We start from the raw sequence: 23,187 nt of genomic DNA, 5'->3' as shown, positions 1-23,187 counted from the left end.
TATTTCGGGCGCGCACAGCCTTGAGAACTCTATCTCATTCCGCGTGGTTTTCCTTTTGGGGCAAACTGGCGTTAGGCTCTGGAAGGTTTGAGAGCAAGGTCCAGAAAATTTCATGTGTACATACGTATTTCATGAGCTTCCAGGAGGTTTCGGTGTCGGCTTGAGAGTATTATTAGCCTTCGTCTTTCATTGGTTCCTCGATTAGTTCGGTTACAGAAAAAAAAATGCAACAGCTTTTGATTAAAGTGCCAGCTATTTATATATAGGTAGATGGTGGCCATACTGGTGTCACGCCATGTGAAACAAAGAGTGAATTGTATTGATGAAAGCGAGTCATTGATTGTAATATCATTTGATTTCTAATTAAAGTAACCCTTGTAGGCGTCTGTACTAAATACTATACAAACTAGACATATAAGTCTAAGAGTCTTCACAGGGGTTTGATGCCTTTATGGATAGCCGCGACGCCACCAGTCAGATCCTCATAGCCTTTTCCCACAATGGCAAACCCTGCGCCAGCAATCATGTCTCGGAATTCCTCTTGGGATGGGAACCGTTCAATGCTCTCAACGAGATATTGATAGCTGTCACGGTCTCCTGCAACCAGCTGGCCAATCAATGGGATCGCGCTGAAGGACCACTGCTTGTAAATTGCGTTGAAGATGGGATACTTGTCCACTTTGGAAAACTCCATACAAGCAAAGATGCCGCCAGGTTTGAGGACTCGATATGCCTCTCTCAGGGCTGCGGGCATATTAGAGAAGTTGCGTATGCCAAAGGCAACTGTGTATAGGTCAAGAGAATTGTCCTTGAGTGATGATGGCAGAACTTCAGCGTTTGCCTCTAAGAAGGAAAGGGAAGACTGGTGAGAGGCTGGAAGAGATAGGGAGCGCTGTTTGCCAACGCTGAGCATTGCTGGGTTGATGTCTGATATCGTAACGTGCACATTTGGGTTGCCGTTGTTGGCATGGGCGTGCTGCAGCATGCGAAAGGCGATATCGCCAGTTCCTCCGGCGACATCAAGGATGCGCTGTGGCATGCCTGTAGGGTTTGTGGCCCCTGGGTTCAGCGAGGAAACGAAATGATCTCTAAAAGCGTCGTTAGCTACTGATCTGGTGATGTGTTCCAGGAACGTATTGAAGGATTTTTTTTTTAAAAAAAAAAAACTCACTTCCACAGACGGTGAACACCCATCGACATCAAGTCGTTCATCTTATCGTATGATTCTGCCACGCTGGTGAAGACTTCGGCAACTCGCTCCTGCTTCACAGACTCGGTAACCGTCTCATATCCAAAGTGAGTGGAGCGGTCTGCGGTAGGGGTTGATTTTGATTCACGAAGCTGGCGGCTGGTAGAGAAGAAGTGAGCTGTGCGAGAAATGCATGAAGCAGGCCGGAATAGCCTGGCACGGCTTCTCACCACTGACGAAGCAGACATGTGTAATTTTTTTCTGTTGGCCTTTTGGAAAAGAACGTTGGCAGTAATTAACTGACTGCCTTAATGACAATGCGGTTAAAGTGTAGAGACGGATCCAGAGTGTGTTTTCTTGCTTGTCTCTCTGAAACAAGAATTTATATGAATATCCGGTTGATGGGTTAAATTTCTCTTTCGGCAAGCGGCAGATACGGCGGCTTATCTTGCCACTGGAACAAAGTAATTCTCCGCCAATTGCCAATGGAAAGATCGTAAACGAAGGAAGCTGAAAATAATTTGAGAAATTGAAGTCAGCTGCAGGGCAACAAGACTCGGCTCTATAGACTTTCTGCTCCTTCAACGTCCTGAAGGCTAGATTGAGGCTGCGCTTCTGGACGGCGATACGCGAGAAGTGCCTGGATAAATTTGTGGATACTTTGCTGGAAGAACCAGCCAATCAGCGCGATGACACCAAAGATGCTGAGAATGAGTATCACCAGATTAGCTGCCGGAGGGGCCATTTCAGACGATGTGGAATAAGTGTTTGTAGAAAATTGATTGGATTTATAGGAAGAACAAGGTTGAATTGGAAGGTTCGTTAATTCATGCCTGTCGAGTTTGTTCTTCGCCGTCAACCGAATCTGTCAGGCCTGCTGCCACCTGGCCGCCACTCAGCCATCGTATCGTGCGATTATAGGGCTTCCTTTAGTACAGGAGGCAGAATATATAACATGCACAATGCAATTGAACAAATACTATAAAGAGATGATGATGAGAGATGAAAGAATAAGGACTGAAGAATGATTCAAGATCATTGGCTGAGACTATCCTTGTTGAGGCAGCTTTCGGTAATGTGGTACGTACTGTGTGACCAGGCAATTGGGCAGTCGCATTACCCCTTACACCATGAACCGCCTTTCCAACGTTTATTATCAGCATTACCTCCCAATTGTTCAAAGGCGTCAATTACAATTGATTTTATTTGATGCGATTTGATTTCATCAGCACTCTGCAAATCGGTACTACTAGCAGCAGCATCTTCCCCAGGGCCAGGGCGTGCTGCGGCTTAGTGGTGTTAGCGCTGGCGGATTCTGTCGGCTCAATTGCGACCGCTCTCTATCGGCATCCTGGCTCCTTGTCCCGAGATCAAGCTGCCTTCCCCGGATTTCCCATCTTAAAAGTGATAGTGCCTGCTGCATCTCGACGTGAGCCAAACAATCAGCATTTCTGCAAAAGCCTCAACCCCATTGTCTACTTTCAACTGTGACTCAGATGAGCTCTCGCGTCATTCCAAGGGCCTCCATACGGAGGCTGGCAGCCAGCACGAAGCCATGCGTCTCTGTCATCTCCAAGTCCATTCGGAGTGCTGGGAGCCTTTCTCAGCGGCCCAATTCTAATTTCGTCTCATTTCCAGGAGCCTTGAAGAGCTCTTTCACCAGTTCTCTCAAATTTGAGACTCCCGATTCATACACAGCCCTTCAGACCTATCGAGTCGTGGATCAGGATGGCCAGATAGTCGACCCCTCCTTCAGCCCTGACATTTCCGATGAGACAGTCATTAAGCTCTACAAGGACATGTTGTTCATCTCCATCATGGATCTCATCATGTTCGATGCCCAGAGACAAGGTCGTTTGAGCTTTTATATGGTCAGCGCAGGCGAGGAAGCCGTGAGCGTGGGAAGCTCTAGCGTACTAGACAAAGAAGATGTCGTTTTCTGCCAGTATCGAGAGCAGGGCTTTTTCAAGGAGAGGGGTTTTACCACTGAGCAATTCATGTCACAACTGTTCGCCAATAAGAAAGACTCTGGTCGGGGGAGAAACATGCCGGTTCACTACGGATCTAAGGAATTGAATATCGTGAGTAACCAACCTTGAGCGCGCAATGTCGAAACCTATTGGCTAACGCTCGCGGCAAAAGCACACCGTGTCTTCACCATTAGCAACACAGCTTCCGCAGGCCTCGGGAGCAGCATATGCGTTAAAGTTACAGAAGCTTCAAGATCCCAGCTCAAAGCCGCGAGTAGCGGTAGTATTTTTCGGTGAGGGAGCTGCCAGTGAGGGCGATTTCCATGCAGCGCTGAATATTGCCGCCACGCGCTCATGTCCCATCGTTTTCATCTGCCGTAACAACGGGTTTGCCATCTCCACACCCACTCTTGACCAATACCGAGGAGATGGCATTGCAAGCAGAGGAATTGGATACGGTATTGACACAATCCGAGTGGATGGAAATGACATCTGGGCCGTCAGAGAGGCCACAAAGAAGGCGCGAGCAATGGCTCTTGAGGGCGGTGGCAAGCCAGTTCTCATCGAAGCCATGACCTATCGTGTCTCTCATCACAGCACTTCCGACGACTCCTTTGCATACCGAGCTCGCGTTGAAGTTGAGGATTGGAAGCGACGAGATAACCCCCTAACTCGGCTGAGGAAATGGATGGAGGCTAAGGGATGCTGGGATGAGACGAAGGAGAAGGATGCCAGAACCGACCTGAGAAAGGAGATCTTGAAGGCTTTTGGCGAAGCAGAGAGGGAAAAGAAGCCACCGATTGCCACTATGTTCGAGGACATTTATGAGGAGCTGACGGAGGACCTCAAGGAGCAAAAGGAGCAACTAAGGACAATGCTAGAAAAGTATCCAGAAGAGTATGAGGTTGGATCTTTCGATGGAGGTATAGACAGCCTGAAGGCTAAATAAGGCAACAAATTGGTAATAGACATCAATTCTCAAGTATACCTCGAATTATTCCATCCGTTGCGCTATCTCATTCGCTGGCTGTAATGAGATTGTGTTGTTAGCTACCTAACCAACGGAGGCAGTACCGTCTAATTAGATGTAAAACAAAGTACATTTCAATAAAGACTTACACTTGTTTTTGTGTAAATACCGTGTTAACGAATAGATGGCAATATCTTTATAGGCGAAGTACAACCGCACTCGCATGAAATTTGGCCATTTCTATGCCCAGATGTGAGATGACGAGAACTGACTCTAAATAAATTACTCAGCCGCCAGACCTCTTGATTCGGCATAGCGCCACCAGCTCCAGTGCCTGGTACCTGTAAGCTAGTACGAAACGGCACTAGATCCGCCTCTGGAGTTCCGAGCGTCCTAAGCTCTCCACCAATTGTCACTTGTTGACATTTCTGTATCTCTTCCTCCCAGCTCTACCATCATGTCGTCCAAGAGGCACTCCGTCCTCCCGGCCGTTGACCGCAGCGGTCCGAAACCGCCTGTCAACTTCTCTACGTCGCTTACCATTTCCGATAATGCCGTTCTCCAGGGCACACACTCGATCACGATGCAGGCAGAGACGGTAGTGCACCCCCGATCGCGCATCGAGTCAAGCGTTGGCAGCGTTCTTGTTGGGCGACGATGTATCATCCAGGAACGCGTGCACCTCGGAGCTGCTTCGGGAAATATAGATAAGGGCACAGGTGGTGTCAGCCTTGGGGACTACGTGCTCATCGAAGCGGGCTCAGTTATCGAGGCTGGAGGCACGGAAATCGGCGAGGGCAGCATCATTCAAGTGGGAAGCAAAATCGGAAGCGGTGCGAAGATTGGCAAAGTAAGGGCTGAGAGTTACTTGTTTCTTACACGGAGAAGCTAATACAGGAGAAATAGAACTGCACGATATCACACTTATCTATTATTGCTAATGGCGATGTGCTACCTGACAACACGGTCGTCTATTCAAATGGTACATGGCGAACCGATAAACGCGGAACCCCAGAGCTTCGAAAGCTTAGCATCGTCAAACAGATTGCTATGCTCAGAAAGATGATCCCAAGTAACCCAGACAAATTCCGATAGACCATCCAATTCCACGCTAGATTAATGAGTCATGGCGTCTTCAAACAGCGCGCGTAGCTGGTCTTTTTCAGCTTGCAGTTCCGAGGCAAGGCCGGGGGCAAGCATCAGCACACGAGCTTGAGGAATAGTGCCTTCAACGAGTCCATCGATATGCTCGCTTCCGAAGCCCAGCGCCTTGAGGCCCTTTGGCTGATCGCCCAAGTCCTCAAGGAACTTGGTCAGTGCCTCGGCCAAGACTTCTCCAGCACTCTCCTTCTTTACGTTGGAGATGTCAACGCCAAACGCCTCGGCGGCGAGGAGATGCCTTTCCGGGTTGGAAGCACCAGTGAATCTAAAGACAGCAGGGGCAGAGACTGCTACTGAAACACCGTGGGGAATGAGAGGGTTTGGAATCTCATAACCAGCGTGCGTGTAGCCTGGATTCTGGCCAGAGATGGGATACGACATGCCTATAAAACAATCATTTCTTAGCAAATCACACGCATATAAATGATACACGGGGTTACATACCATGGCACAAATGAACTCCAGCGTTTCCAAAGCCAACCCCCGCCAGGGTCGCTGCCAAAAGCATCTCGCTCTGAGCTTCAAAATCCTCGGGGTCTTTTACAGAACGAGGGAGATACTTCACAGTGGCCTTGAGTGCGTGGAAGGAGAAGACATCCGAAATCGGATTGGCTCCCTGGTACGCTGGCCGCAAAATTGGGTTCGTTGGTCGCGGTGTTCGCTCGGTGTAGGGGATGGCTGTCCAGGACTCAAGGGAATGGCACAAGACGTCCAGACCAGAGGCAGCCTTGACAGCAGAAGGCATGGTGCGTGTGTTGAGTGGGTCACATATTCCCAGCGTTGGCTTGAGATTTCGGTGAGCGACACCAGTCTTTGCCTTTTTTGAGACGAGGTCGAAGATGGCTGTTCCCGTAGTTTCGCTGCCGGTACCCGCTGTAGTTGGGACTGCGATGAGCGGCTTAAGAGGCTTGTCAATTGGAAGCCCCCTTCCCAATGGCGCATTTACAAAGTCGAGGAAATCAGCATCCGGGTAGGAGGTGTACAGGTTCATCAGCTTGGCCGTGTCTATGACAGACCCTCCACCCACTGCAAGAAATGCGTCTGGCGCATAAGGCCTTGCCCATGCAATTGCCTCCTTGATACTATTTCACCCCCAAGACATGTTAGTAAAGTAAACAATGCGGCCAATAGAGATCAATAAAGGCTAAATAGCAGGGCACTTACGAGCTATCTTTTGGTTCTATCCTCACGTCGGAGAAGACTTTGAAGTTGACGCCTTCGCGAGTAAGGGCCTCTCGCACTTGTTTCATTGCTTCCAATTGGTCCACGGTCTTGTCAGTAACAACGCATACTCTTTGCGACCCAAGGTTCTTCAGGTCCATGCCAACTTCCTGGGTCACACCGGCGCCAAAGCGAATAGATGACGCTGCCATTTCAAAGGCATACTCCTTCAAATTGGCATTCGAAGGCGTGGCGTAGCGTCGACCTCCCAGGCTCTGTGAGAGCTTGGGCGGGGTACGCTGGTGATAGCCCGGGTTTGAGTGGCACGGACATGATGGAGGATGAGTATACTGAATTGTCCGGAGGAGACTCGAAGCCCGCTTGGCGGCCTGTAGTTGCGCTTAGTATATATATAAAGTCAAGCATCAATTGGCGAAACAAGCATACATTTGGCACAACTCTAACAGTAGCAGACATGATTCTTCGTTCTCTTTCGTATTCTCGGCAGTGATGATGATAACTTGAGAGTTTGCGGGGTTGAAGTTGAGTGCCGATGTGAAGGGACAGGTTAAATAGCAATAACCGCGGCTATTGCCTAGTAGCCAAGAGCTAGGCGCCGATATTCATCAACGTCGGCTACCAAGAGTTGGAGGAGGCACTTGCTTGACTCGAGTCACGAAAGTAGCGGGAGATGCCACACGGAGCAGCTAACGAGCAATCTGGTCTTAATATACATATTTCTACAAAGTTCCCTAGGTGCCCAATGAGGACCCAATTGAATTGACTGGGATCAATCTGACTATCCCGAACCCCCGATTTCGTGCTTACGAAGGATTCAGAGGAACAATGTTCTTCCTCGTGCAAAAGCTGACAGCTTTGCTGTGCATCAAGTAATGCAATAACGAGGTGGTGATAATGGAGATGCGCATATGGGGTAGCGGATCCTACCCCGAACGCGGGTAGACGCTTGCAAAGCGCACAGTTTAAGCACTTTAGGCTTGTTTTGGCGAAGTTCTTGCTCTGTGCCGTTTAAAGTTAGGAGTCCCATTTTTTAACAATCGCGGTACACGGGGCTTTGGGGGCACCGAGGTCCTTAAGTGTTCGACGGAGCCCTAGAACTTCCACAGCGACGTTTTAGAGATCTTCTTTCAACAATGATGGGTTCGTCTAATTTTAGCATTAAAAATTAGAATTTTCAGTTTTAATCAATTTTGGCTGCAGAAAGGGGTTTAGCGCCCAAAAATTGCTGCTTTAAATACTACTGGTTTGAAGACTCTTGGTTGCCCCGTACGGAGGATTTGTTATGCCATCGGCTCAGCCGGATGATCTCAGCAGGTGCTGTTGACATCTGAGGGAACAACGTCATCGCCCGTTAAGCAGGTTGCCCGACCTTGCTTGACCACCCTGCTTCCGTGATATATTAAAAAATGGCTCCCACGGCACCCAAGTGAGACAATGTTTATCAACAATTAACTTTTTCTTCCCTTTTGCTCTTTAGACTTGATCTGTATTTCTTTTACGCATCGCGATAGGTTGAACGATGCCGGGCATAGGTCAAGACAACACCGTTAGCCGGTCTTTGTCCGATACACCAAATGATGCCTCTGGGAGAACCGCCAGAGCCCTTCCGAACAGCCCTTTGGGGTCTGCACAGGGAACCGCCTCGCTACCGAATATTGTAACCTTTACGCATGCGGATAGCTTTGGAAGCAGAACAAGCCAGCGTGCACTTGGCCCAGAGTCCCCTCGAACAGCAGATGGGGGCCGGCGAAGCCTTTCATACGCCCTGCGACCGGAAGCAAATGTTTACTACGACTCGCGAGCGGCAACACGCGATGAATGGAAACGACGGGACCGAACGCTACAAGACTACTATGGAAACAATCCTCAGCTCTTGCCGCAGCTGCCTTTTACGTGGCATCATGGATGGAAGCGCTGGAGACTCTTTATTTTTGCGATTCTAGTATTCATCGATGGTTCTCTAGTACCCATCGTGCTGTACTATGCATTGAGATATGCTGGCCATGTTCAGGGCTGGATCATCTTCGCTGTGGTCACGAGTATTTGGGGCGGCCCAACATACGTCGAATTTGGCATCAGAACCTGGCGGCTCATGAAGAAGGAGAGGTTCTTCCGTCCACTGGGCACGAATAGCCGCTGGTGCTTCGATACACTGAACTGGGCATCGGTGCTTACCATCACCGCCGTTACGGCGCTCTTCATCGTGGGCAGCGCGCCGCATATAGTTTGGCTGAGAGTTCTCTGCATGCCAGCACCAGCCATTCTGTACTGCCTTGGCGGCGTCCTCGGCCTCATCACGCTATTCAACTATATGAACTGGCGTGCCCCGTTCCGCCTCAGTTCCACTGGGAAAGGCGAAAAGGTACGATGCAATGGCTCTTTCCTTTGCCTTTTTAGTACTCGGCGTCTTATGCTAACTATCTTTTTTTCTTCAAATAGGTCCTGCCGGGAGTGTACTATTTCATTGAAGATGTCGTTGCCGTCAACGCCGGAGCCGGTAGACCATACAGAGAAGCTTTTGCGGCCCGTTATAATGCCAGCCCCCGCTTCCGGCAAATGCTGTTCAAGCAATCTGTATTCTGGTCCGTGCCTGCGCTTCTGTTGGCTGGCGCCCTCACCGTTATTGCCGTCGTACATGAAGTTCCAGCAACTGTTGCGTACGGAGTATGCTGGGCCGTGCCATTCATATGGTGTGCGGTCTGGGGCTGGATTACAGTCATCTGGTGCAAGCGAGATATGGTCCGCGAGAGAGTGGAGTGGGAACAGAAATACCCTACTGAGAAACATGAGACTGCAACAAACAATATCCCTTTAGCGGCGGTTTAACTGTATTTACCAAGCTTGTTTATCTTTACACATGAAGTTTGTTTTCCTTTAGCGACTTTGCATCTCTTTGCCGCACCTAACCCATACATCATTGGCCGTGATTGCCGTGCTAATAATCATGGCCAGCGGGATCACTGCAGGATGAGTTTCAATCAAGCCAACAGCAGTGGCTGGAAGGAGAATATCCATGGTGGTTGCTACAAGCTTCAGTATCAGCGAAGTGACAGTCTCCTTGGATTCTGCCGCTCCGCTCTGCGCCGCCATTTGATTCCCAGATCCGTCGCCATTCTCGCTCAATGACCCATCTCCCTTCTGACGTTCACTCTTCTCACTTGAGATGTTCTCTTTGGAGCTGTGGTTGGATGATGCATGCGGGGTCGGCTGTTTGCCAAGACAGCGCAGCAGTGCGATACTAGAGCGGAACAGCGAGATGCATAAAGCGATGAGCCAAAAGACCTGAGCTTGATAATTCAGATTATTAGTCTGCTCTGCACCGAATATCTCCAGATGGTCAACTTCTAGCAGGTCGAGCAGGGTCACGGATTCGAGCATGCCATACAGCCCCAGGCATGTTTTGCCGAGCACATCGAGTAATGTGTCGAAGTCCAATACCCGGGACGAGTACAAGTCCCATCCCAGTTGAAATTGCTCAAGGAAGCGAAAAAGTCGCAGGAGACGCCTGGTTACGTTGATCTTGGCCCGCAGTTTCAGAAATGACGTTGACGGTGGGAACTTGGTTGACGTTAGAGGCAGCAATGCGGCTGCTGCAGAGAAGCGATATGTGGCGAAGAGAGAGGCTAAAGCCTGGACAAAGCGTAATGATCGCTCGATTCCGGCTTGGCAGGCGTCAGCATTTGTTTGGAGACCTGTTTATACGATTTCCTTCCCAATGTGCTGATTTTCCACGCTAAGTGGCCTGGGGATGCAACACACCATTATCTGTCCCGAAGGCAATAAATTGGCGCAGGAGTGCCATGTTCACGGCACTAATATTGACGCAGCAATTACGTGCGCTGCGACTAAGGCGAAAGCGAAGATGCCGTATCAAAAATAAAATGAAGAAAAAACTAATAAAAAAAAAGGCGATAGACTCTGATGAAGATACAGGCAGGGTAGGCGGCTACTCAGTGTTTGGGTGGTAATTGAGGAGGAGTACCGGTATAATGATGTGATGACGGGTTAATATATCTTAGTAGTATGGAATACAACTACAGTTCACTATTTAGGGGCTTCTGCAAGCTAAAAATGAGACTTCAACCCGTTTTTGTTCTCCATCTTGTCAGGCACCAAGTGAATAATATCCACACAGTTGGTTTGGTGTGCCGGCTTAGAGGCCTGCGTGCAAACCTAATCTTTTCCCAATACCACCACCTCGAAGTCTATTCCTCCATTCTCATTGGTCTACCTATCAAATGCTCCGGAGACAAAGATAGTTCCAAGTAATATCTGGAACAGCTAGGAGCGCTGTATTGTAAACCTAAAGTGGTGCTGTAAATGCTGCCAAGTACCTTCGATTCTTCTGCACGGTGCAGGGTAGCGACCAGCTAAAGCATGGCAGAAGCGAGGCCTGATGGACATCCACAGCTGCTGGCGCATCATCAACGTATGGCAAGTCCTTAGACTTTTGCCATGTTTTCACCGCTGGCCACTATTCGCCGCCAGTACTACAGCGTGCTACGATGGCCTCATATTCGAAAGAGCGTGTCTGTAGCGTGTGGCTCTGGAGGCTTTGTAGATATCGAGTCCGTGATTACAAAATCCTACTATGAATGCGACTTCAGCGCTAACGCCTACAGCAGTTTGTATAACGTTGACGAATTTTCACCTACAAAGTTCCTGGTTCTTCATTTGTCTCCATCACCGGGGAACGCCTACAGCGCAAAGCAGCTGCCGGAATTCTTGTATGATTGGCCTGTGGCAAGCATCAACTACCGATGGGAGACAGAACGTCGCGATCTCGCAATTCAAGATGCCGCCAGCGAAGAGCACGACTTTGCTGGCTCTTTAGATTGGCCTACGCCGATACATGATGTCGCTTTTGCTTACCAGTGGATAACTAGAGCTCTGATGCCTCCAAACAATGGCCGAGGAGGCATTTACGTCTATGGATCTCATCTCGGGGCTGGCATAGCCATGTCTCTCTCATTGACCGAGTCACGTCCAAATGAAAAGTTTTGCGTGCGTGGCATCGCGGCCTACAATGGCATCTACAACTGGACCATGTTTCTGCCAGGCCACAGAATCAACATGATTAGGTCCATGATGGACGTTGCAAGTCTTTCGCGGCGTACAAACGGCAACCTTCGACTTGATACCCTGCAACAAAAGTTGGTATCCCTGTTTCAAACGCCAGCCAGTCTCTTTGACCCCTTCGCAAGCCCAAGCCTCTTCTTCCACAACCCAGGGCTATCCATACCCGAATCATTTTACACATCTACACAGCTCGCCAGCATTATTCGCAATATGAAAGGGCAGGTGAGCGACGAGTCCAAGGGAAATGTCTTGCCCCGCAACTCGTATCTTAAGTTCCCTCCTAGAGACTCAACGATGAAGATACCTGAAACCATCCTCTTACATGACGCGCCGTCTGGACCACCAACACGACAACCAAGAACAAAAAAGGGACTCAAAGGCAGTAGCGACGGAGACCAGAGGAACACATTTAAGAATCAAACAGAAGAAATTGCTAGTTTAATGAGGCGCAGTTTGGCCAGGATTGAGCTTAAGGAGAAAGCGAGATGGGAAGAGGACGCGCATTATTTGGCAGAAGAGCCGAAACGTAGAATTCGGGTTGTCGAGGTAGGACCAGAAAGGGAGGACCTGGAGCTGAATGAGATCGGCCAGAAAGCTGTTTTGAATTGGTTGGATGAGAATCTTAGAACTATACACTTGAAATAACAATACTACGTAGCATAAGCCAAGTATTTGGCATAAATTACTCGGGCTGCTAACGTCAGTGAGCGCGCAATGCCGGTGTACCAAGCTTCGCGAAAATGCAGTTTCAAGCTAATGATCTTTATTGACTTTTATAACAGCGATATTGCGGAATGCAATTGGTGCTTGGCATAAGTACATAACATGCTTCTACCTTATCTCTTAAGATGGCACAAAGCACATGCAGCCAGCTCCGCGAGAGCTCCCTTTGCTTTTCTGCCCATGACCTAATGGATATTACCCATATTACCCCGGCGCTAAGCATGCCCCCAAAGTGCCCGGAACCTTGCCTAAACCAGGCGAATACGTACCGTTTCAGGCACCCGAACTGGCACCTGTGCCAAGCACTATATCTACCCACTTACCGCTACGCCCGTTGCTCTCCAGATCGTGACGCAATCATACACCTCTGAAGCATCGCAACCAGCTCGCCACTTTTCCGTCCAGACGACTGATTACTGTCGCTCAGCTTCACACCACCGACGCGCTGGAAAGCTCGTCTCAGCAAGCTTCTTGATAGCCGATCGGCTAGGTCGGCGCCATGCGTTCGGCTCTGCTGCAGTCTGGCCTTGCCGCCCTGCTCTTCGGGGCGAGCGTCTCTGCAGAATCACACACACCAAAGCACGAGCTGGGCCGATGCGCGTTTCGAGGGCAGTGCGGAAAGCAGAGCTTTTTCGGCAAGGAGCTCCCATGTGTCGACAACGGCCTCGCAGAAGACCCGGACGATGATCTTCGAAAGGAGCTTGTTGAGCTCTGCGGCTCCCAGTGGAGCGAGGGGCCTGTTTGCTGCAACCTGGATCAAGTAAGCCTTGAATTGTCGTGTAGGAAGCCGTTGATTTGATACTGATATCCATCTAAAGGTTAAAGCTTTGAAATCCGAAATGGGCACTCCGAGGACTCTCATTGGCTCCTGCCCTGCCTGCAAAGAGAACTTCTTCAATATGTTTTGTAAATTTACGTGTTCTCCTGATCAATCGACCTTTATAAATGTCACAGATGTCGCGAAAAAGGGCAACAAGCTGCTCGTCACTGAGCTTGACCAATTGATTTCGGAGGAATACGGCTCGGGGCTCTATGATAGCTGTAAAGAGGTCAAATTCGGAGGCGCAAACAGCAGAGCAATGGACTTGATCGGTGGCGGAGCCAAGAACTATCACGATATGCTCAAGTTTCTTGGCGACAAGAAGCCGCTTGTTGGTTCGCCCATCCAGATCAATTATCCGGAAAAGTACGACCAGCCTGGGATGGCGCCATTGCAAACGAAGCCCAAGAAATGCAATGATGAGGACCCGGCTTATAGATGTGTTTGTGTCGACTGCCCGGAAGTATGTCCTACATTGCCTGACGTAAAGGAAGCTGGGTCTTGCCGAGTGGGAAAGCTGCCCTGTCTCTCTTTTGCATCCATCTTTACATATGGTGTCTTGCTACTGGCACTTTTCGTTGCCGTCTTTGGCCACATCTTCTGGGCTAAATATCAGAAACGTCGTGTCGAAAGAACTCGGCTACTCCACGAGTCGTCGCACAGCGATGACGAAGACGAGGGCGGACCTATCCTTACCGATGCTATGCGCGACCAGCCAACTAAACGCTATTGGCTCAACGATAAATGCGACAAGGCTTTCCGCCAGCTAGGAAACATGTCTGCAAGGTTCCCCAGCCTCACCATAGGTGTTAGCTTGGTGGTTGTTGCTATCTTGAGTGCTGGCTGGTTCCGCTTCGATATAGAGCAAGATCCTGCTCGACTCTGGGTCAGCCCGACCTCGGAAGCTGCTCAAGAGAAGGCATACTTCGACTCCAATTTTGGCCCCTTTTTCCGAGCTGAAAAGATTTTCTTGGTCAACGACACCAAGTCATCTGGTCCTAGCCCCGTTCTTAGCTATGAGACGTTGAAGTGGTGGGCGGATGTCGAAAAGAGCGTTGAAGCCCTTCAGGGCTCCGTGTATAGCAGTACACTTGACGATGTTTGTTTCAAGCCTACCGGCGATGCTTGCGTTATACAATCCGTTACGCAGTATTGGTACTCAAAAGGTGGCATTGACTCCAAGTATTGGAAGGACGACCTTCGCAGCTGCGCAAAATCGCCTGTAGACTGCCGACCTGCATTTGGACAGCCTATTGAGCCCACTATGATCCTTGGTGGCTACGATGACGATGTCGTTGACTCTCAGGCAATGACAGTCACATGGGTCGTCAACAATGCTGCTGAGAACTCTGATACGCTTCTTCGCGCTATTGACTGGGAGAATGCACTCCGCGATCGACTCCTCCAAGCCCAGGAGGAGGCTAAAAGCCGAGGGCTCCGATTATCATTCACAACGGAAATCAGCTTGGAACAGGAGCTCAACAAGTCTACAAATACGGATGCCAAGATTGTCGTCGTGAGCTACATTGTCATGTTCATTTATGCATGCTTGGCGCTCGGCACGCCTTTGAAGCACCTGTTTGGAAATCCGGCCCTGTTGTTGGTTGAATCAAAGGTCACTTTGGGCCTTGCTGGCATTGTGATTGTCCTTATGTCTATTTCTGCTTCCATTGGCTTCTTTTCGTGGGTTGGCTTGAAGGCCACACTCATTATTGTCGAAGTAATTCCGTTTATCGTCTTGGCTGTCGGCGTTGACAACATCTTTCTCATTGTTCACGAGCTGGAAAGAGTCAACATTAATTTCCCTGACCAGATGGTGGAAGAGAGAGTGTCTCGAGCCCTGGGCCGTATGGGACCTTCTATCCTTTTCTCCGCCTTGACCGAAACGTTTGCGTTTGCTCTCGGCTCTGCGGTTGGCATGCCTGCTGTCCGAAACTTTGCCGCTTATGCCGCCGGCGCGGTTCTTATCAATGCTGTTCTTCAAATGACCATGTTTGTATCTTTCTTGGCCTTGAACCAGATGAGGGTAGAAGATCACCGATGCGAACTTTGGCCGTGGTGGCAGGTCAAGAAAGCTAGGATCAATCTCAATGGCACCAACGGCTATCCATCAACCGGTAGAGCGTCTGATGCCGATGAAGAAAGCTACCTGCAAATATTCATTCGAAACACTTATGCTCCCAGCCTCTTACGCAAGCAGACCAAGGTCGCCGTTGTTGCTGTCTTCCTCGGTCTTCTAGCGGCTGCCATTGCTTTGCTGCCAGGTATCCAGCTCGGACTGGATCAGCGTGTGGCTATTCCTGATGGATCTTATCTGATTCCATATTTCAACGACCTCTATGACTACCTTGAAATTGGGCCTCCGGTTTATTTTGTTACCCGTGGAGTCGACGCGTCCCAACGCCAAGAACAGCAAGCGATGTGCTCAAGGTTCACCACTTGCCAGCCATTCTCGTTGACAAATACTTTGGAGCTCGAAAGGCAGCGATCTGACATTTCGTACATCATGTCGCCGGCAGCAAGTTGGATTGATGACTACTTCCTCTGGCTGAACCCTATCTATGATCAATGCTGCATTGAACACGGTTCGACTTGCTTTGCAGACCGCCAGCCGGCGTGGAATACTTCACTCTACGGAATGCCTGAGGACGGCGAGTTTATTCATTATCTTCAAAAATTCCTCGCAGCGAAGACAGATGACGTGTGCCCATTGGGTGGTCAAGCTTCCTATGGAGACGCAGTAGTCTTGGACAGCGAAGCGGCACATGTTAAAGCCAGTCATTTCAGAACCGCTCATACTCGCCTTCGCAGCCAGGAAGACTTTATCAAGGCCTACTCTTCAGCACGCCGCATCGCCTCAGACATTACAAAAGCAACTGGAGCAGACGTTTTCCCCTACAGCGTTTTCTATATCTTCTTTGATCAATACCTCAGCATCATCCCGCTGACAGGAGGCCTTCTGGGTGCTGCCGTTGGCGTTATCTTCGTCATTGCGTCGTTCCTGCTGGGTTCCGTACGGACATCAGCTATTGTGACCTTAACAGTCATAATGAGTGTTGTGGATATCATGGGCGCAATGGTGGTGTTCAACGTCTCCTTGAATGCCGTTTCCCTAGTGAATCTCATTATCTGCGTTGGAATTTCGGTGGAGTTTTGTGCGCACATTGCCCGAGCCTTCATGTTCCCCTCACGGACGGTCATGGAGAACAGCTTTAATGTTAATGGACGAGATGCCCGTGCTTGGACAGCATTGGTAAACGTTGGTGGATCGGTATTCTCGGGTATCACGGTTACAAAGTTCTTGGGCGTTGGGGTTCTTGCGTTCACAAGGTCAAAGATTTTCGAAATCTACTACTTCCGAGTTTGGTTGGCGCTTGTCGTCTTTGCTGCTCTTCACGCTCTTGTGTTCCTGCCTGTCGCGTTGAGCATTGGTGGAGGTGAAGGCTATGTCGATCCCGAGAGCGAGGGCACTGCTGCTCAGGATTTGACTGATAGACGCTGGCGGGCAATCAGGATCCACGATAACAGCGACTCCGAAGATGACTATTAGTCCAAACGTTGTGCCGATATCGTCGATGTTGAACAAATCTCAGATGACGGTGCTTCTCCGTCCTATCTATGGTGAAGAAAAACCTGATTTTCGCCTGAAAGAAGAAACATTTTATCAAATTAACTGGAGTATGGTGCGCTGGAAGTCTTGCGATAATTTGCTAGGATGTAATAATGGGAGCATACACGGAGCATAACAGGATGAATTGGAATGTATTCGCAGTTTGCATAATTGAGATTGTTTTTAAATCCTGGTTTTTCTTTTCTTTTTGCCCGTCTTGATGATTGGATTTCATGTTTGGCTTTAAATAAATGGCACTAGGTATTGTGCGTTATAAATGGGGTTTTATAGAAATACTATTCGTGCAAACTGTTCTGCAACCCTGGTTATTTACTTGTCTATGTAGGAGTTCACGTACAGATCATAATTTTGACCAGCTGCAAACCGAATCCATACGTCTATCTGTATGCCTATCTGTATCAAGTATCTCACAATACGTATGGAATGTTAGTACTCTAGCTCTATCAAGGGCAAGTCATCCGCCGCCTCAGAACCCGTATGAGGAGGGGCCGCTTCATCCCAGCTCCAGCCGGACGATTCTTGGCGTCGCCAACTCAGAGCATCCGTTTTGCCAGACTTTGCATGTGAACGGGGGCTAGCTAGAGTTGCCCAAGGTGAAACCGGAGCTGCCTTGGGAGAATCACCGCCACTCTTACTGCTCTCTTCCGGACTTTGATCCAATACCTCAAGAATCTTGTGCCCACAGTCCTCGGGATATTCCTGGCCGTCTCTACCGACAAAGACAGGGGCGTCGTCATTGAAGGCGTTTTTGAGGTCTCCCAGCGTCCAGAAGGCGGTGCGGCGGGTGTTGAGCCACTCAATGCGGAAGGGGTAGCTGGCTTTCCAGCTGATGTTGCTCATCCACTTGGCTGGGGCGATGTTGAGATCAGGGGCTGTGGTCATGCGAGCCTGCGGACTGCGTTTAATATTCATGATTGGGCTTTGATGAATAAGCTTTTGTGGAGGACTGGACTTACATAGCCTTGGAATGCCTTTGACTTGTTGATGGAGAAGATGAGATAGACGGTTTTGCATTGTTTGAAGGCGAAGCTTAGCATGGGGCCGTTTTCAGCTTTTGTGATCCATAGTCCCTGATGAAATCTTAGTTATGTGAACACTCATAGACGGACTTGTGGGAGCGAGCGTGATATGTAGTTGCTTACGTCTCGCTGGGCCATTTCAACGTTCATCGAGTTGAAAGACTTGACCAAGAAGAACCGTGCTTCTATTGATTTTGTCAACGAGGGCTGCTTTAGCATGTTTTGGCATGAATGTTGAAATACCTTGTGTAGGTGTCGAGGGCCGAACACCCTCGTCCGGCCATGCGTTGGTGTCGCTGGCTTTGACGGCCTTGAGCTTCTTTGCCAGTGACTGCTCTTTTTGGTTCTCCAAACCAGCATCATCAACATTGTCAGGCGAAGTGACAACCTCATCATTTTCTTGCGCGTGTTTGACAGAGGAGTCGGGAGCAGGTATATCGTGTTGTTGACTAGACAACGATTCTTTCTCAAACGTCGAATACGCAGACTCTGAGTCGGCTCCTTTATCAACCACAGAGGGCTCAGAGCCACAGAGCTCTCCAGCGCTTTGGACGCCCGTAGCATGATATCTCGCGAGAGCCGAGTATGGAGATGGCGAGTAGACGCTCTGGCTCTGGGAGAAGACGGGAGTCGATGGAGGCACAGCATAAGGCGTGGCGTGGTGAATCTCCGAGATGATCTTCTGACGCTGTTCATCCAGGGCTTTCAGCTGTCGCAGAGCACCCAGCACCTTTTGGCGATGGTCGACATCGAAGAATCCGGTATGCTGGAGCCAGAGCTTCACATCGCTTTCAGTCGCAAGATCGACGCTGGGGGCATCGGGCGTGTCCAGGACTGTCTTCTCCCGCAGTATGTTTTCCATGGCCTCTGCAAGTGAAGCTTCAAGATTGCTGTTGGCTGTCATGGGGGGGTATTTTTTTTTTGTTTTGAGATGCGATTCTGCAAGATTTTGGAAGATACCTTCTCTCTATGGGAAGGTTGATGATGGCTGTAATAAGATGTTCGCGTGGGCTGATGAACACATATAAGGACCAGGTATTAGTACTCGAAATTTTTTCATTTTTTCATTGTTAGAATATACGCAGAGAACCAAATGACATTATGCTTTGTTCAAGCCCAGAAATGGCCAAAGTTCTGGGGTGCACGTTGCAAGCTTGGGTTGACAATGAACAAAGCTTACCCGTGCTTTTGTTACAAAGACTGGCGGCAACTTACGGCCGGGGGATTACTTAGTCTTTTATTCTTAAAGAAGTATTACATGAGCTTGGAACATGAAACAAAGAAGCCTGAGAGCACCGTGGCCTCTTATATACGTGCACTGGCTAAGAGTTGAACGACTTCGTTGGAGATTAAATGTATAAGCGGTAATAAACTTGGCGGTGTATGAGTTTACTAGCATGATGAAAAATAACAATGGAAAGATGGACTGTCCGTTTTGTGGCCAAGGAGTGATGGGTGCGGAATAGGCTGCTGATAATTGGCCCCGAATCACAACAGTAAATGCAGGCATCCGGTGTCAACGCGCGAGGCAGCTGTTTGTAAGCGTAAGTGATTGATGATAACCCAGTAACTGTTATTCACGGTCCACGTTGTGAGTGTTCAGTAGGTGTTCATTTTTAAGAAAAGGCACTTCTGTACATGTGCTCAATAGGTAGGCTGGTAGCTAGTATATGAGCTCGATTTCGAAGAATAAAGAAAAGAGCGGAAAAGACAAGGAGAAACAGCCAGACGCTGAATTATGGTCGCTTGCATGACTACTATGTATCTAGGCTGTTGGTCGGGAGATTGTTGCACGGATGTGGAGAGAAAAAGCTGTATAGGAAAAGGTAGACCAATCCAGGTCTCTATGCGGGCGGAAGAAAGGATGCAAACAAGCCGCCCTGGATACTGGCATACATAATCATGAATACAACAATCCGTGACGCGAGCTTTTGAGACTTGTCGCTGCTCAGGCTGCTCGCTATCCACCAATACCATATAGGATAGCCAGATGACAGCCGACTAATAATCTGCACGTGGAAGTTGGTAATGGCCAAAGTCGCAATCAGCGTTTGGATCGCGGCCAATGTAATCACAAACGTGCGATGCGTCTCCGATGGCACCGGCAGAGTTCTCCCAAGGCCGTGGGCCAAGTTCAAACTAAAATCGAGCCCCGACTTGAGCAGAATTGCGAGCATGGGGCTGGCTAGCAAGAAGAGTGGCAGCTGGTTTGGGGTCCAATACTTCAAAAACCCATTATTCCTAACGAACTAGTGTAAGCCATGAAAACTCCGGACGCGTCTGTGGTTGTACAAGTACAATAAACATCATCATCTTACCAGTAGTGTGCTTGCACAAAGGTAAAGATACTCGGTACCAGACGCTGGCACCACGGCCTTGGCTCGGCGTCAATGGAGCCAACCTTGCAGTATCTGTACCACGCCACCGTCTGCGGAACCGCACTCCCCGCCGCGATGAAGAGGCCACCAATGACCAAAGACGCGAGAAGCGTCAGTCTGGAAACGCTCGGGTGGCGGAAAAAATCGAGCAGACTTTGGACTGCTTGCACCGCGAATAGGAGACCGCTGACCAGGCCGTTGCTCCTAAAGGCAGTGGACAGTCCAAAGGAGACTCCGGCGCTAAGAAAAGCCAGCATCCGTTTCCAAGTAGCAGTGCTGGACCGCAGACCCATTGCAAAAAGCAAGTTGCCGGTGAAGGACAAGCAGGCAAAGGGGCTCTCCGCGTACGGGGCAGAGAGGAAGAGGCCGGCGGGCGAGAGGATGTGCAAGACGGCCGCCACGTAGGCCAGTCTGTTGCTGTTGAAGAGGACGAGGGTGAGCCTGTGTAGAGCCAGCACGGCGGCTAGATGCGCCAAGTTGGTGAAAATAATGGCCACAATGGGCTCGAGGGCGCCATCGCCAACCAGATGCAGCCCCCTGAGCGGCCGGAGGATGCCATCGACGGCAACGGGCAGCGCCGCCCCAAACGCCCATTGCTGCTCGTAAGTGTAACCTTCATGCGCAGCCTGCATGAAGTACAGCGCATCCCATCGCGTCAGTTTGGTTGCGAGGGTTGATGCGTTGACGCCAGCGCCGTACAAGTGCTCGAAGAAGAGCGACGTTGACGTGTCATAGTCACGGCTGATGGAGGTTCCGAGGGCAATGGAGAGCAAGAAAGCCTTCCAAGTGGCAAAGACGGCAAATAAAGAATAAGTGGGCGAGGTTTCATGAGATACCAGGCCCATGTTCGCTGTCGTGGAGGGATGAGCGCTGGATGATGGGTGGCTTTTTGGACTTGATGCTTTAGATCATTTGCTTGAGTGGATTCGCATCAACTGAGTGCGTGTATTTCAGTTAGCTTTGGGTGGTCCCAGAAATGGCCTTAGACGAGCATATTAGAACAAGTTAAAAACAAAGCGGAGAGATGGTAGAGAACTTGAAAGCCTAGCTTGAAGTGGATGGCAAGCATTGAAGGTGAGCTACACGTTGTTTCTGAATACGCGACTGCAGTTGAAGTTCACCAGTTAATGGGCTGGCTTAGCGAAGATTATGTACCTGTTGCATGTCTGAGTGCTCCATTTTGGTACCTCTAGTGGTATTATATGGAGATTCTGCGGCGCTGCGCTTTCAAGGTACTTTAGCCCCTAGTGAAACTGTTAGACGGATACATCATTCTGGTAGCTCTTTCAATTCACACCAGTACCAACATTCTAGATGAGCTGCTAGAAGCGCGCGCAGCATCACATGAAATCACATTGGCACTGGAAAAAGTACATGTAGACTCTTGAGATTTGATCTTGTATATAAGGGGTGCATATTATTTGATTTTTTTTTTTTGGCACATCACCCGCTGGCTGTTTAATCATCTATGGTGAATTCCTGCCCTGCGTGGCCTATCTGCTCTAGGTAGGTATAAATGCGAGCTTGCATCTTTCAGGGGAGCAGATAAAAAAGGTATTAGTACAAAATATTTCGTCTCATGTCTTCGTCATTTCTTCCCTCATATTAATATTTCTCGCCCGTCAAGATAGGTAGGGCCTCATCAGTCGTCCACCAACTCACTCCCTTCTCACCAGGATACGAGTATCGGTCCATGCTTTCTGGCTTCATCTCAACACTGTATCCAGCTTCAGTCGGCGTCTGGTAGTATCCGTCCTTGATAACGGAGGGATGCAGGAAGTGCTCGTGGAGGTGGTCAACAAACTCCAAGACAGAAAGCTTGCCGCTGACGACTACGTAGTCGATTGTGCTCAAGTGTTGAGTGTATTCGGGAAGGCCGACACCGCCAGAGTGAGGTACAATGGGCACCTTGAACTTCTTGGCCATGAGCATAACAGCCAGAGCCTCATTCACACCACCCAGGCGGCAGGCATCGATCTGGCAGATGTCAATGGCACCGGTCATGAGCAGCTGCTTGAACATGACACGGTTCTGGCACATTTCGCCCGTGGCGACGCCAATTCCGTACGGCTTGAGAGCTTCTCGAACGGCCTTGTGGCCCATGACGTCGTCTGGAGAGGTTGGCTCTTCGATGAACCAGGGCTTGAACTCGCTGAGCTCCTTCATATAGTCGATTGCCTCAGGGACGGACCAGACCTGGTTGGCATCGACCATGAGGACGTTGCCCTTGTCGAAGCCGAGGATTTCTCGTGCGATTCTCAGGCGTCTCTTGTCCTCCTCGACGTTTCCACCAACCTTGACCTTGAAGTGCCTGTATCCCTCGGCAAGGGTGTCTCTCAGAAGCTGCTTCATCTTCTCTTCTCCATATCCCAGCCAACCCGCACTCGTTGTATAAGCAGGCACAGCTCGGTTCTGAAGCGCCTCTTCAATGCGCTTGGCCTTGCCGGGCTCCTGCTCGCGCAGCATCTCAATGGCCTCCTCCGGGGTGATGGCGTCGGTGATGTAGCGGAAATCAATGCATCGGACGTATTCCTCTGGCGTCATGTCGGCGACGATGCGCCAGACGGGCTTGTTGAGCGTCTTTGCCCACAGATCCCATACTGCGTTGACGACGGCGCCGAGCGCAAGGTGGATGACGCCCTTTTCGGGGCCAATCCACCGCAGCTGGCTGTCGTTGACGAGATAACGCCATGTCTTTCCCCAGTCGGCTACGAGTGATGAGAGTGTCTTGCCCTTGAGGCGATCGGCAACGTGGAGGATGGCGGCGCAGACGATGTCGTTTCCGCGCCCAATGGTGAATGTCTATTTAAAAGGCGAGCTGTTAGCTATCACAGAGCGCATGGCTGACGTGATCTAAGAACAGCTCAAAGCAGTACTAACCATGCCATGGCCGCTGTGTTTTGAATCAGTCTCGAGAATGCAGTACGCGGCTGAATAGTCTCCAGCAGCATTCATTGCATCTGAGCCTGTCTTGTCGAGCGATGTTGGGAATCGCACATCGCGACTCTTGAAGCCGGTGATGGTAACTTCCGACATCTTGCGGAATATGATGTGTGGTTAAAAGT

At 49.8% G+C, this 23,187-nt stretch overlaps 11 protein-coding genes across 11 annotated transcripts; 5 read left to right on the top strand and 6 right to left on the bottom strand.

Moving 5' to 3' along the window:
• Window positions 1-430: 430 nt before the first annotated feature.
• Window positions 431-1,437, bottom strand: TGAM01_v210725 (ubiquinone biosynthesis methyltransferase; the record flags this gene model as incomplete). Its single annotated transcript, XM_018807344.1, has 2 exons — window positions 431-1,088; window positions 1,172-1,437. 2 exons carry the CDS (start codon window positions 1,435-1,437, stop codon window positions 431-433), a joined length of 924 nt encoding a protein of 307 aa, XP_018659510.1.
• Window positions 1,438-2,685: 1,248 nt separating this feature from the next.
• On the top strand, window positions 2,686-4,108 carry TGAM01_v210724 (2-oxoisovalerate dehydrogenase E1 component, alpha subunit; the record flags this gene model as incomplete). The annotated part of the gene is made up of 2 exons (XM_018807343.1): window positions 2,686-3,270; window positions 3,332-4,108. The coding sequence occupies 2 exons, from the start codon at window positions 2,686-2,688 to the stop codon at window positions 4,106-4,108; spliced, it is 1,362 nt and encodes a 453-aa protein (XP_018659509.1).
• A 478-nt stretch (window positions 4,109-4,586) lies between these two features.
• TGAM01_v210723 (hypothetical protein) lies at window positions 4,587-5,021 on the top strand (the record flags this gene model as incomplete). Its single annotated transcript, XM_018807342.2, has 1 exon — window positions 4,587-5,021. The coding sequence occupies one exon, from the start codon at window positions 4,587-4,589 to the stop codon at window positions 5,019-5,021; it is 435 nt and encodes a 144-aa protein (XP_018659508.2).
• Window positions 5,022-5,245: 224 nt separating this feature from the next.
• TGAM01_v210722 (hypothetical protein) lies at window positions 5,246-6,928 on the bottom strand (the record flags this gene model as incomplete). Its single annotated transcript, XM_018807341.1, has 4 exons — window positions 5,246-5,673; window positions 5,735-6,372; window positions 6,455-6,840; window positions 6,899-6,928. 4 exons carry the CDS (start codon window positions 6,926-6,928, stop codon window positions 5,246-5,248), a joined length of 1,482 nt encoding a protein of 493 aa, XP_018659507.1.
• Window positions 6,929-7,991: 1,063 nt separating this feature from the next.
• On the top strand, window positions 7,992-9,298 carry TGAM01_v210720 (hypothetical protein; the record flags this gene model as incomplete). The annotated part of the gene is made up of 2 exons (XM_018807340.1): window positions 7,992-8,834; window positions 8,912-9,298. 2 exons carry the CDS (start codon window positions 7,992-7,994, stop codon window positions 9,296-9,298), a joined length of 1,230 nt encoding a protein of 409 aa, XP_018659506.1.
• A 48-nt stretch (window positions 9,299-9,346) lies between these two features.
• TGAM01_v210721 (AoPex11B) lies at window positions 9,347-10,274 on the bottom strand (the record flags this gene model as incomplete). Its single annotated transcript, XM_018807339.1, has 2 exons — window positions 9,347-10,164; window positions 10,232-10,274. 2 exons carry the CDS (start codon window positions 10,272-10,274, stop codon window positions 9,347-9,349), a joined length of 861 nt encoding a protein of 286 aa, XP_018659505.1.
• Window positions 10,275-10,927: 653 nt separating this feature from the next.
• On the top strand, window positions 10,928-12,196 carry TGAM01_v210719 (hypothetical protein; the record flags this gene model as incomplete). Its single annotated transcript, XM_018807338.1, has 1 exon — window positions 10,928-12,196. The coding sequence occupies one exon, from the start codon at window positions 10,928-10,930 to the stop codon at window positions 12,194-12,196; it is 1,269 nt and encodes a 422-aa protein (XP_018659504.1).
• A 577-nt stretch (window positions 12,197-12,773) lies between these two features.
• Window positions 12,774-16,644, top strand: TGAM01_v210718 (hypothetical protein; the record flags this gene model as incomplete). The annotated part of the gene is made up of 2 exons (XM_018807337.1): window positions 12,774-13,034; window positions 13,093-16,644. The coding sequence occupies 2 exons, from the start codon at window positions 12,774-12,776 to the stop codon at window positions 16,642-16,644; spliced, it is 3,813 nt and encodes a 1,270-aa protein (XP_018659503.1).
• A 507-nt stretch (window positions 16,645-17,151) lies between these two features.
• TGAM01_v210717 (hypothetical protein) lies at window positions 17,152-18,648 on the bottom strand (the record flags this gene model as incomplete). The annotated part of the gene is made up of 4 exons (XM_018807336.1): window positions 17,152-17,613; window positions 17,682-17,795; window positions 17,868-17,929; window positions 17,988-18,648. 4 exons carry the CDS (start codon window positions 18,646-18,648, stop codon window positions 17,152-17,154), a joined length of 1,299 nt encoding a protein of 432 aa, XP_018659502.1.
• Window positions 18,649-19,588: 940 nt separating this feature from the next.
• On the bottom strand, window positions 19,589-20,967 carry TGAM01_v210716 (GPI mannosyltransferase 2; the record flags this gene model as incomplete). The annotated part of the gene is made up of 2 exons (XM_018807335.1): window positions 19,589-19,985; window positions 20,063-20,967. 2 exons carry the CDS (start codon window positions 20,965-20,967, stop codon window positions 19,589-19,591), a joined length of 1,302 nt encoding a protein of 433 aa, XP_018659501.1.
• Window positions 20,968-21,727: 760 nt separating this feature from the next.
• On the bottom strand, window positions 21,728-23,158 carry TGAM01_v210715 (hypothetical protein; the record flags this gene model as incomplete). The annotated part of the gene is made up of 2 exons (XM_018807334.1): window positions 21,728-22,924; window positions 23,003-23,158. 2 exons carry the CDS (start codon window positions 23,156-23,158, stop codon window positions 21,728-21,730), a joined length of 1,353 nt encoding a protein of 450 aa, XP_018659500.1.
• Between the last annotated feature and the right edge of the window lie 29 nt (window positions 23,159-23,187).

The sequence above is a fragment of the Trichoderma gamsii genome (genome assembly GCF_001481775.2).
Source record: "Trichoderma gamsii strain T6085 chromosome Unknown Scaffold_70.2, whole genome shotgun sequence".
In the NCBI taxonomy this organism is placed as follows: Eukaryota; Fungi; Ascomycota; class Sordariomycetes; order Hypocreales; family Hypocreaceae; genus Trichoderma; species Trichoderma gamsii.
This window is presented reverse-complemented; position numbering and strand designations above follow the sequence as displayed.